Source organism: Phalacrocorax carbo, chromosome 6 (assembly GCF_963921805.1).
Source record: "Phalacrocorax carbo chromosome 6, bPhaCar2.1, whole genome shotgun sequence".
Taxonomy (NCBI): Eukaryota; Metazoa; Chordata; class Aves; order Suliformes; family Phalacrocoracidae; genus Phalacrocorax; species Phalacrocorax carbo.
The window spans coordinates 17,915,874-17,928,510 of record NC_087518.1 but is presented as its reverse complement, the minus strand read 5'-3'; the positions used below and the strand labels follow the sequence as shown (position 1 = coordinate 17,928,510).

At 50.2% G+C, this 12,637-nt stretch overlaps 1 protein-coding gene across 1 annotated transcript in view; it reads left to right on the top strand.

The window, feature by feature from the left end:
- The first annotated feature begins 7,958 nt into the window (after positions 1-7,958).
- DNAH1 (dynein axonemal heavy chain 1) overlaps positions 7,959-12,637 on the top strand; it is a 79,762-nt gene continuing 75,083 nt past the window's right edge. Inside the window, exons 1-2 of the mRNA XM_064455669.1 lie at positions 7,959-7,983; positions 11,675-11,744. Of these exons, the coding sequence (XP_064311739.1) occupies positions 7,959-7,983; positions 11,675-11,744 (95 nt within the window). The remainder of the gene's footprint in view (positions 7,984-11,674; positions 11,745-12,637) is intronic.

Sequence of the window (12,637 nt, the reverse complement as noted above, 5' to 3'; positions counted from 1 at the left end):
CCATGGGTGCCTCCAAGAGGAGGAGAGATGGTGTGTGACCCTTCCCTCAGGCTCCTGAAAACCAGCTGTTTAGGATGTCAGTGGATTGGGAGAAGATGGTTTAGCCTCTAACCTTCAGGACATGAGGTTTGCCATGGGCACTGACCAACTAGATGCAACAGCACTGAGCCTGTGATCCCTTGTGAGCTGAGGGCAAGGTGACACCCTGCTACCCACAGAACATGAAAAGACTCTTTTTGCTTCTTCCATTCTGTCAAGAGAAAAAGACAGTGGTGGTGGCCTGAATTATGGCACTTGTGGCTGTCCTGTTGCTGGCAACAATGAGGGGCATCATTAGTTTCCAGGCAACTGATTTTGTGGCTTTCTGAGGGCCTCTGGCAGTGGGGTTTCTCACTGAGGACCCTGTTTCCTTCCCCTACCTTTGTGAGTGTTACACTTTCACCCAAATTGCACAGACTCCACTCTCCTGGTTGTAGGGATTTTGCAATTCCTTGGCTTTGATTTTCAGATCCTCACAGCTGCTTTTTGAAATATAGGCCAACATGGGCTCTCTTCATGAAAACCTCCAAAGCAAGTAGATCTGGAGGGGCAGCAACACAAAGTGACAGTGGCAGAGATTAAAGAACTGGGCTGGTGAGGTTGGCAGAAGACACAGTGGTAAGGTACAACCCCACATAAGGACATGTAAGCTTGGTGCTTTTCATAGCCTAGAGTAATTAGACTAAAGAAGACAATGAACTGGGATCAGCACACAGCTTTGACAGACCTTCATACCTACAAACACTCAAAGCCACTCAAAACAGATTTGGCTGAACACAACAGAGTCCTCGTCTCAGGTCATGGTGCTACTGCAGAAGGACCTAAGGAAAGAGATACCCATGATGCTGCTAAACATCACAGCCCATTTCCTGCTAAAATCAGGGCTATCTCACTGCTGAGCCTGTAGCTTCTGAAAAGGAATAAAGCTAAAATACCGGTCTTTACCAGATAAAGTTGAATAAAACTGGATATTTCCAGGTACAAGAGAAATTAAATTCTCCAGACTGTATTTCAGAAGTGGTCCCCAATGTTCTCTGGCCCAAAACCACATAAAATGTAGATATGGTTCTTTTAACCATAGAGACCTGACATTTTAAAACCAATATGATGGGTATTTTTTTCCTGTACCTATACTTTTTGTCTTTAAAGCATGAATCTCCAAAAAAGGAGGAGATCTTATAGGTTTCTAGGAACAGCAAGGATCAACTGTTTCCCAATGGAAAGCAAGGCAGGAGTCAAAGGTGACCCCGTACAGGCATTGCCCTCACAAGTCAGGGCACAGTCCCACAGCATCTGAACCTGGCAGGCAGAGCCAAGTGCTGGTAACAAGGGCCACAGATGGTCCCAAACAAGGGACCATCCATTGAGTCCTGTTAGGAGCACAACGGCCAGAGATAGAACTGGAGACAAAGCTACAACATGGGTCTAAAGTCCATCCAGGAGGCAGGGCCAGAGACAGGACTGGAGATAGACACACCTGTAACATAGCTCAGGCAAGAACTGGGAGACCAGGTCCGAGCTTGAATTGTGCTCCTGGAGCAGACTGGGGAGGGGTATACCCTCGGTGAGGCTGGTCCAGGCCACTAAAGCCTATTAGTGCCCTCAGAGCCCTGACCATATGCTTCACAGCCTTGCTGGAAACAATAGAAATACTGTAAAACCCTACAAAACCCAAGAGGTAGATCCAGCTCATGCCTCTGCTAATAATCACTTGAATATTTCCCAGTGCCTCCTGTGTATTACTTGTGTCTGAAAAAGGGGTGGAACTGGAGCTGGGAATCAGAGTGCTCAGATCAACCCCAGGGACACAGCAAACATACCAGACATGCCCGACATGAAATGGGATCTAAAGGGGAAGAGGACAGGGAAGGCAGAGGGGGATCCATTATTCATGAAGGCAACAGTAGCACAACACAGCCTCCACAGACCCATGCAGCATCGGGTAAGGTTACTGCAGAGACAAGAGCTGGTAACAGCATGCCAAACCTTTGCTTCTTCAGTGCAGAAAGCAGAAAGGTGTTGAGCCCTGCCCTTCCTTTACCTTCCCTTCCCTTCCCATAATACCCTCCTGGGTTATATGACAGCAGATATAAGCTTCCTTGGGAAGTTCTACTTGTGATCTTTTGAGGAAGATTTGGGAAGTTAGAAGCCCACACAGCACAGGAAGAGAGAGAAGCAGCTCCCCACAGAGGCGGGAGACAAGTGAGATCACGGTGGCAGAGAAGCAGAGGAAGCATGAACACAAATCAGGTGGTCACAGGCTTTTGGTCGGCCAGCCTCAGAAGATGGGGTAGGAGAGCTTTGGTGCAAGCTCCTGGATAGATGCATCAGAGCTTCCAATCTCCCTGTGTGTGCTACCTGCCCCCCTTCTCCTCCTCTTATCAAGGCTGATCCTGATTTCCTTGGGAAACCTATCAGGTCTTGGCACTAGTCTCAAACTACAGCATGTGTTTGCTATAGCTCTACCATTTCTCACAAAAAAAAAAAAAATTCTATTACATGTCCTAGATGTCCCTCTTTTTTCTGTTCACAGCTTTCTCTCTTCCCCTTGCAGCCAGAGACAATGGCTCCTGTTTGGCAGGCTTGCTGCAGGGTGTCTCTTGCATCTGGGTGGGTGAGCAGGTATCTATCTGTGTAATGCTGACTAGTACAACACAGAAGATACATCCCAGCAACTGTCCCAGGGAATTAAACATCCCTGGCTGTTGGGACAGGAGACCAGGCTCTGGCTTTGCACCATTTGGCTTAGGAGCATTCTCAGAGTATCCTGGAGTATTTGTTACAAAGAGGGGAAGCCCCTGGCTCATGGGAAAATGGAGGTTAAAAGAGCTAGATTGATTTGTGGAGAAAGGGCTGTAGCCTTTATAGCTCATTTCCCCTGGAGTGATGTCACCTGCAATGGTTTCTTTACTAGGCTACTTACATTGTGCATGATAAGCTAGATCTAGCCCCTCTTTCAGGTTGAAAAAGGTGGCTATTTTCAGCATCACTGTAGCTGCTAGAGCCTGATCACGTCTGTGTGCAAGGAGAGGGATTGCTTCCTGGGCCCTTGGTGGTGTGTGTATGTATAACACAGATGTTGGGTAGGACAAACGTGGAGGCATTTTTCTCAAACTGTTATGTTCCTGCTCACTTTTTGGGTCTGTTTGGTGTGTAGGGGAGAGGATTATCTATTAAAATTACAATCAGATGTTGAATGTTAATATGGACTATCATCCAGGGGAAAAAATTCACTGCTCCAATGTTTTTGTTCTGCCTTAAACAGAATCAGACCTGAAATCCTGGAGCTCGTAGAAAATGAAGTATTTCCTACCCTGGACAGCTTGTGCAAGGCAGAAATGGGTGCAGGCTTGCAAAGCAAAGATGATCTCTCAACTTAGCAGGTGAGGGTGCAGCAGCAGATGTAAGCTCATGCTGGCAAAGTGGAGGCTCTGGGACGGCAACACATTTGCAGAGGCCACTGTGATGGACTAGAGTGCAGGCTGAATCAGGCCCTTGTGTAAAGAGCTCTATCTCGGCTGAGGAAGGCTTTTCAGGATCAGACCCTGTTGGTACTGCAGGAGGTGCTAATACCAAATCGGTGCATGTCACTGTCAGGCTGTACCTGGAGGGATGTACGGCTCGAGCATGCTGGTTTGGATCATGTCCCAGGTATAGTACTGGGGCTGCCAGGCACTGTAGCCAGGAGCATTTAGTGCTCATCTGGAATATGTTGCATGATATATTTGGAAACTCTTTTTTTTTTCATTGTTTTTAATTACATCCAGCTTTTCTGCTATTCCTGCTGGTGGTCGGCCACATGGTTTTGCAAAAAAAAACCTGCCACCCAGCAGTGTGTGGGCCCTGTGTCTGCCTGTGAGCCAGGTCCCATCTGGCTGTAATTACTAGCTTCACATCAGCAGACGAGTGTAATATTTAAACACAAATGTTTGATGTTTGCATAGCAAACCTCAGGATGGAAAGCTCTTGATAATCAGGCTGCAGGAGAGGAGGTAGGCCTGCTGCAGGTGAGTATTGAGGTATATGGGTTGTAGCAAGACTTTGTCGCTTTTCACAGGAATAGAGGGAAGAGCAACACTGAGTCCAGGAGCCTGGGAGACCTACATGCATTGCTCCAGGCAGAAGATCTACACAGCCTTGCAGTCCTCACTTGCTCAAAGAGGAGCTGCAGACAGAGGAGCTCCAGCTGCAGGCTATGCACCATGCAGAGCAGTGCAGAGCGGGCAGCTGACCCTGGCAGGGGTCTCCCATCTCCTCCCATTCAGTACTTGTGAGATGGTCATCAAGACTGGCAAGGTGGTAGAAGAGCTACTGATATCAGCAGAGGCTCCTTGCCCAGAGCAGTAGCCATCAGGATGGATAACAGTGTCTGGTGGATCTCAGCAGCTCAGTGACCAGCTATCCCCAGAGAGGAGCACAGGCTCTGGCATGTTCCTTGAGTACCCAAGCTCACAGAAATACAGACAGTGTATTGCACTGGCCGCTAAAAAGTAAGACTGAGAGCGTAGCAGGTGTTAGCTACCACAGGGTGGACCTTACCTCCCCCAGAGAAGGTGGCTGATGGTGAGCCCCAGCCCTTCCCAGGGGTCTTTCCCTACTCACAGGGGACCCAGTCTGATCTCTCCTGTGTATGAGACTTTGACTCTCCACCCTTCACTGCTGATCCTTTGGGGAAGGAGTACAGCAAGCTAGTACTTCACCCTGCTCTGAGTGGGATGACAAGTAAGAAAACAGTTTCATCTGTTCCCAGGCATGTATGGAAGGTGACAGAGACACACATGCTGTATGAAGCATCCTCTTTTTGGCATTAAGGTCTGAGGATGACCTGGCACACCCAGCCAAATGACAGTCCTGGAGCTGCTGGTCTGTGTGCCACCTCCTGTAGGGTAAATGGTGCCCTCAGTTTGCTTTCCTGATGGAGAAGAAAAGGCATGCCTGGATATGGCTTTCATTCATGATGCCACCATGTGGCTAGTGACTTTCTCTTCCTGAGCTTGTCCAGCCAGGGCTCAACCTGTTGCAACTTGTCATTTTATGCCAGCAGGAGGCCAGAGCAGATGCAGCATAACAAACACCTCCTCACTGTCTCGGGATTTTGGGGCCTCTTCTCTGCAGTGTGTGCACCCAAGGCAAGCCAGCCCTACCGTCGTCATTGCCTCCGAGAAGCACTGCTCATCTCGGCAAACTTTAAAGCTGCATCCTGACAGACCAAAATAAATCAATCAATAAATAAATCGTCTGCCTCATCTACTGGATTCTGCAGTTTATTTCCTCAGTGCTGATGAAAAATAGTTGGATGCTTAGTAGCTTCATGAGACTAATTATGATAAACGGCCCCATCACTGCTAATATCCGGCCATTAATTCCCAGACGGAGCTGCAGAAAATGTCAGGAATGGAAATGTCAGCTCTCTAAAAGGACCTGGCAGGTATTGAAGTGGGGACTGGAGCGTCAGCAGGGGAGGGAGCAGGGGGAGAGCTAGGAATTAGCAGGATGACGATATGCATTTGGAAGCTATAATTCTTCTGACTTGATTGCCCAGTTTCTCCCAGTTACGTCTCTCTCAAGCAACGCCATGACCATGGCTTCCTTTGGATTTTGCCTACTCTGAGCTCTGTTCCCAGCACCGAGGCAAAAGATTTGACACTCACTAAGTGGGTGACACTTCCTTTGGGCAGAAGTAACTCAACCTTAAGCTTCAGGAATCTCCTACCTGCTGAGATCCCCAGAAATGTCACCCTGCTCTACAGGATGGACACACCAATAATTCCCTTTACACCAAGCACAGGGAAGGCAGGCTGACTTGCAACAAAAGGTCATAACAAAATTCAACTTACGTTCTCCTCTGGGTTTCATATTTGTATTCACATTCATATTTACATTGCTACAATAATCACAGCTGCATACAAAAATCAGACCAAAACCAGCAAAAAACCCCACTTGGGTTGTTTTGCTTTCCATCAATATTTTTAAATGGTTTCTCTGAAAGACCTTTCTATGGGAATATTCACTGTTAAGTGAGAAGGTACTTCAAGAGCAGATGAACCAGCCAGATAAATGATATGAATGCCCAGATATTGACAGCGCTGTGTTACTGATGGCAGGAAGTCAGGCTGGCACCTGGTGCAATAAATCAGCTGATGAACAAGTGTCAAGAAGGTATGTTTTGAAGCCATTCTAAATAAAAAAATGTTGTGTTGTTCTCTTTGTGCACAGATGCTACTCTGACACATTGGCATGCTTGAACCTCTGCTTCCGGTGGTGTTACCCTTCTTCTAAGGCCTGGTGCAAAGAGTTGCATTGATTTTGTTGCTCTGTTCAGTCCATCAGCTCGGGTTCTGCTCTGTACTGCTTCTGAAATGGTGTTGTTCGGATGAGGATCTATCCCAGCTTTTGGCACATACTTTCAAGGGGAAAAAAATCTGAACAGGTTGGGGATTCCTTGATCAAATGCCAGCTGGTTGAAAGAAAGGCTTTTTTTAGGAATCCATTCCTGTTTGTCAGCAAAGGATGGAATTTTTGCTCAAAACAGGATGATTTTGATGCTTGCCTGCTGAGAGGAGATACAACACTGAGCCTGGTGGGTTTGGTCCAGACCACAGATTTGAACCAGAGCTCCCCACACCCCACAGCAAGTGCCCTTATGGTAGGGAGCCAAGAGGTCTCTGTCTCTCTCGTGAAAAGTTTGATGTTCCTCTGGAAGCTTCAGGGGAAATTTCCAGCCTTTCTAACAGCAGGCAAGTAATTTCTTCTGATTTTATTTAAAAAAAAAAAAAAAAAAAGTGCCCCCCTGAACACCCTTGAGCATTCAAAATTCAAAATTAATCGGCTGAGGACCCCTATCCCTATATGTTGTCTGGGAATGCCTGAGTTGTAAGACTGCTAGTAACTCTTCAGAAATGGCTTGCAGTTCTTTTGGTATCATTTTCACTGGGGGCGGGTGATAAATTTCCTATAAGAGAGCAAACTCTATCTATAGCCTCCTGAGTGCTGTGTTTTGCATGCTTGAAGAGTGTTTATGTGTGAATCTCTGAAATTTCCGAGGAATGCCAGGAAACGTTCACCTCTCAGGCTACATCCTCTCCAGTACAGACTGGGCATATTGGCTTCCTCATGAGGCAGACCCTGGTATTCTTTCTTGGGATGACTTGTGTCCCAGCTGTCAACAGCCCCCTCTCAGCAAAAGCAAGGCTACAGCCAACTACCTTTACGCTCCTGGGTGCCAGTGGTTAGACTGATGGCTCCATTTTGATTCTTTCTCCTAGGAAGACAGGAAGTGCCTGCACCATATTTGCTCGGGGAGCTACAGAGCTCTAAGCCCCCTGTCCGTGTTCTGACAAATGACTTGTCTGCACCTCTGGCTGCATAAACTCTGGCTGTTTATCTGGCTGGCGCTTCTGAGGAATTTAAGGGTCTAACTCTAAGGGAATTGGAAGCCAGAGGGTGAGATCTTCAGGACCATCTCTGCCACTAACCCTCTCTGAAATCAAGGTCCTTATAATGCACATACAGGGTCCTGGAAAAATCTTCCAGCTCACTGGTAGCTGACAGGCTCTTTCTACCTGCAGCCGTATGGAGAAGACAGCAGTGTTGCATTAGAGACAGTTCAGGCCAGTTCAGCTGAACCTGAACCCATTGTGTAAAAATGCTTCCTGCAAGTGTCCCTGCCTGCCACTTCTGAGATCTCATCATTGAGGCTTGCTTCACTTCTCCATCCCCACCACTCCCTGCCTGCTCAGGCTTGGCCTTGGCAGTCTTCATTGCCGCCTTCCTACTTCTGGCCAGGCCCACACTTTCTGCTCACCTTCATTGCAGAAGCAACCTCTGTCTAAAAATTCCTTTGGGTAGCCTTCTGGCTGGGTTGATGGTGTGATCCTGAATGTGAAAGAATGCACCCTGGGGAGATGATTTGTTGCACTATGGTGGTGGAGGCGAGGGAGAAAGGTAACCAACAGAAATGTCACTCTGTCAGGTCAAAGTCTCATTCATTTTTTGAGGCTGCAGTGAAACTGTGGTAGAAAGCACAGAGTTGGCGCTGGCTGCTACAAACTGCTCCACCGGTCCCAGCCTGTCTGAATTCAAAGCAACAGCCTTGCGTTGAGAGAGCTGTTGAAAGTAGCAGGAATAGAAGGTGAATCTGGCTTGATACCGCCTTCCCAGAATCAAACTGCCCCTTCAGGAGAAGGGTGTAGGCAACATGAAGCCAGACCTCGTCCTGACTCTCCCTGCTTTATGACTTTCTCGTGGGTTTGTGTTTTGGGGTCTGATCTAAGGAGTTTCTGTCAAATGTACTCTTAGCGTTGTCAACATGTGGTGATTTACTCTAGATGAATGCTGTATCTTGTGTGTGGGAACACATGTAGGTGTGGAGACAGAGAAATCTAGGGCCTTATTCTCCAGTGGCCTTGTGCTTTGAGGATCATTTACACCTTCTGCAAAATGTGTGTGGGGTGGGTATGGAAACACTGCTAAATCTGAAGGGACCTGACACCCACATCGGGTAGGTGCAAATGATGAAAAAAAAACAACAAGTGTATCATCTCTGAGGTCCACAGAAGTTGAGGTTCTTGATTATTATTCCTCCCATAACTAGAGGAAGGCTGTTCTGTGTAAAAGCAAACTTTGGTATGATATGCTGTCCTGCCAATCATGTTTTCTGAGCTATAGGTTTGGGATAGATGCCTGAGAGCCAAAGGGTTGAAAGTGGAGGGGAGGGGAGGAAAGGTGGCTCCAACAGCTCATGTGCTTTTTGGCTCTTTAGCCAAAAAAGAGCCTTAGAGACAGAATCAACCATTAGCACTTTTCACATATTTCCCTTTCCCAGTGCCAGCTCACATCCTAACCCCTACTGAAACCGGTTTGATTCTCATGTCTAGTAACTGGGGGAGATGAGACCTCTCTCCCTCACTGTGGGTGCAGAGTCTGCTAACCCTTGCTTATGCTTTCACCATGCCAGTGGTCTGGCTGGTTGTACAGGGAGAGCAGTGTTTTTCTTCTCCCAAAACAGCCTTGCACAAGGGAAATTCCTGGATAAGTCAATGATCAGCCTGTTTCAGCAGGGACTTGGGAACATCTTCTTGAAGAACAGTTTTCTTGGGAACTCAGCATCACCTGTAATTACAGGCAGATCTGTGGCCTCAAAAGAGCCCATGGCAGAAAAGGAGCAGGTAGAAGAGCTGTTGGAAGACAGACAGCACTAAACCATTTGTAGCAGCCTAGCTGAGGACAGGATCTCAGCCCACACTGATATGAGAAAGGGAAAGCACAGAGATGCTCATCTGTGCCAACTGCTGCCACCACCATTTTGAACCTGCCTTTTGCAGGTGATTAGGTCTCATGCTCCTCTGCCTGGCAGTCCTGGGCTAAAGGAGCACCCATGGAAGCAGGACATGGTGTCAGTGCACCCTGCTGCAACCTCTGGGAGCAAGTCTCTGGGGAACCTCAAGGCCCTTTTGAATGCAGGTCAGGAAATTAATCAGTCATGGCAGCACATGGATGGAGAGCGAGGTCGCTCACACACCTGTCTGCTTTCTGTTCTGGCCTGGTGGGTTTGTGAAAGCCCAGACAGTCAAAACAACTTGGCTTTCATCTTCCGACTTGCTGAAGCATTTTGTGTCAAACTTTGAAAGCTTGGTCAAAAATAAAGCACAGCTAACCACAGGGACAGCAAGACCTGCTGTGAATCCCAACCTGCTGCAGGGGAGATGACGCCGGTGTGAAATGGATGAGTATTTTTCCCATGCAAAGAGTGAAGGGGCTCCACTGTTGCTTCCTCCCAGCCAGAGCAACCATCCAGGATGTGACTCCAGGGAACTCCAGCAAAAGCTGTAATTATATCAAACTTAATCGAGACAAGCCAGCAGGCACTCCTTTCTTAAGTAAAGTGCTGAGGCCAGTAGTATGACAGAGAACCTACACCTGGGAGTTTCTCCAGCAGCCGCTGCTTTGAGCAGGGCCGCGGCAGTCCACTGCGGAGTACAAATCTGCACAGAGACCTCCCTGCTGTGTGGGGCTGATCCAGAGAATGCCTTGGCAGGAGCTGAGTGTTGCTGGGAGGGAGCTTCCTTATAGGGAGAAGCTTGTGTTTCTTCCCTGAGGCTCTGCCAGCCACAGCCTCCACCACTCTGCCCAAACGTCACATCCCCTTGCTTGCAAATTTTTGGATGGCACAAGTGCCTCTTCCACCCTTGACTCCCAGGCCCTTTGCACCCAGCATCAACCTGACTGCCAGAGTGGGTGCCAGGGTGGGTGCCTAGGCAGGGGGAGGAGCCGGTGCTCATCGCCTGGGCTCTGCTGCCTCCCTGTGGCATGCCGCCCCTACCCCCCTACCCCCCCCCCCCCGGTGCCAGCCTGCCTGAACCTCTGCCCCCATGCAAGGCCATGCAGGCGTCCCTCAGCCAACCTGCCAGCTGTTTGTCTGCAGGAAGCCCTGCAGAGCTCTGCTCCTCCAGTCCTGTTTTCTAGGACAGGCACCTCTCCTGGATGCAGAGCTGTGCAGCAGCAGGACTTGCTCTCAGCTCTCTGCCTGCCTGGACAGAGCCATCAGGCGTGGGGGGGCAAAGGGCCTGTGAAGCAGCCCCTGCCCATCCACCTGCCCGCGGCTCCCCTCCTGCAAGAGCCTCACACTGGTCTCCTGCTTCATCCTTTCCTCCTCCGCCTCTGCCCTTTGCCCTTCCTCACACTAGATATCTTACTTTTACAGCCTTTTTTTTTTTTTTAAATTTAAATCCTCTCCTCTCTGCTTCTTTCACCTCCTCCCTCTCCCCCAAAATAATCCAAACCTGTTCTTCCTCACTCCCCCATGAGGCTGGCACTGCTTGTCCCTTCCCCAACACCCCCTCCCTGAGGGACCAGCTTGATAGGGCCCTCCCAGCAGGTCCCAGTGCCACCTTTCCCTCGGTAGGGCATGACATGTTCTCCAGGGTCATAGCACATGGTAGTAGTCACCTGTCCCCACCTGACATGACCCCCTGGATGTGACCACTCAAGAATTCCATGGGTACATAAGCTTGGCCATCTTGCAGGTCTACATCCCACAACCTGCCTGCCTACAATGTTTTTGGCGCTGGGATGAATGAAGGAGAGATCTGCTGGACCTTTCTGGACAGCCACCGGTGGGGTTGGTGGCCAGCTGGCACGGAAGGTGGCACCAGAGCAGCAGGCACCCAGCCCTTCACCTCCCTTGTGTGGGAACTGGGGGCTGTCCCCAGAGGCACCCTGGGGCCGACAGCCCTGGAAAGCAAGGGCTGATGGTGGCTCTGTGGAGGCCCCACAGCAGTGGCCTCTAGTGGCGGTTCTGTGGTGACTCTATGGCAGGGGTCCTACGGGTGGCTCTATGGCTCTGTGGCTGTCCTATTGCAGGTCGATGGTGGCCCTGGGGTGGCAGTGGTGGCCCAGTGATCACTCTGTGGGGGTTCTGTGATGGCTCTGAGGTGGCACTGGGGGCTTTGTAGTGTCTCTGTGGTGGTGTCCCTCTGGTGGTGTCCCCGCGGCTACGGTAACGGCCACCGCGGCCTGTCTCGTCTCGTCCCGTCCTGTCCTCTCCGACGGGACCCCTCCCCCCGCCCGGGGCACCTCCCCAGGACCAGTCCAACCGCCCGCGGGGGGGGAGGGAGCCGTCCCCCGCTTCCAGCAGGGTGGTTGCGCCCGCCCCCTCCTGCCGTAGCAACGAGGCCCGCGCCGGGCCGGCCGGTGCATATCGCCCGGTGCGTACCGCCCGCCGGGAGGGCCCGGCCCTGGCGGCGCCTCCGCGGGCCAGGAGCTTCGGGGTGCAAGGAGGGGTTGTGGCGGGGCGGGAACGGGGCACGGGGCTCCGCTCCGCTCCGCTCCGCTGGGCTGGGCCGGGCCTGGCCTAGCGGGGTTGGAGGGAAGGGGGCCTGGACGGGTGGAGGATGAGCGGGTGCAAGGTGGGCGGCTGCACAGGCGGACGGACGGACACGCAGGTGTGGGTAATGAGGGAGTCTTGTGTTTTGCAAGACGCTGGGAATGTTGGGCAGGGGCTTGAGTTCCTCAGACCGTGAGAAGTGGGGTGTGCCCCTGCCGCTGGTGCAAAGCGGGGGGCGCGGGGAGCTGTTCCCTTTCCCTCAGGGTGCCTCACTCTCTCCCATCTCCACAATTAGCACAATTAGTTACTGCCCTTGGGTTGCTTCTCCTGCACCCCGGCAGCAACAGAGGCTGTTGTGCTTCATAAATGAAGCAAACGTTGTTGGAGTCACGGTCTAAATACTTTGTGTGGTGTCTTGTAACACCCGCCATGGCAGTAACCTCAAAACGTGTGGTGTAACCTTGTCGTTAAGGCTGTCTGTGTAATGAGGAACACTGTTTGCCATCACTCTTGCTGTTCCCCGCTGTGTCCTCACGTTCTAGTGGTGGTTGTGTGGTGCTTTCCCATGGAGAAAGGAAAGCATTTAAAAACCTGGAGGAAAATCAATTTTAAAACGATGTAAATTGTCGGAGGGAATGGGCTGCTATAAAACTCAAAATTACTTTCAATTCCCTTTTTAAAGTAGAAGAGATTTTAAGTAGAGGATAATGTTTAAAGCAGATTGTGGAGAGTGCATCACCTTGTCTGAGCTTATATTATATGGCTTAAATTATA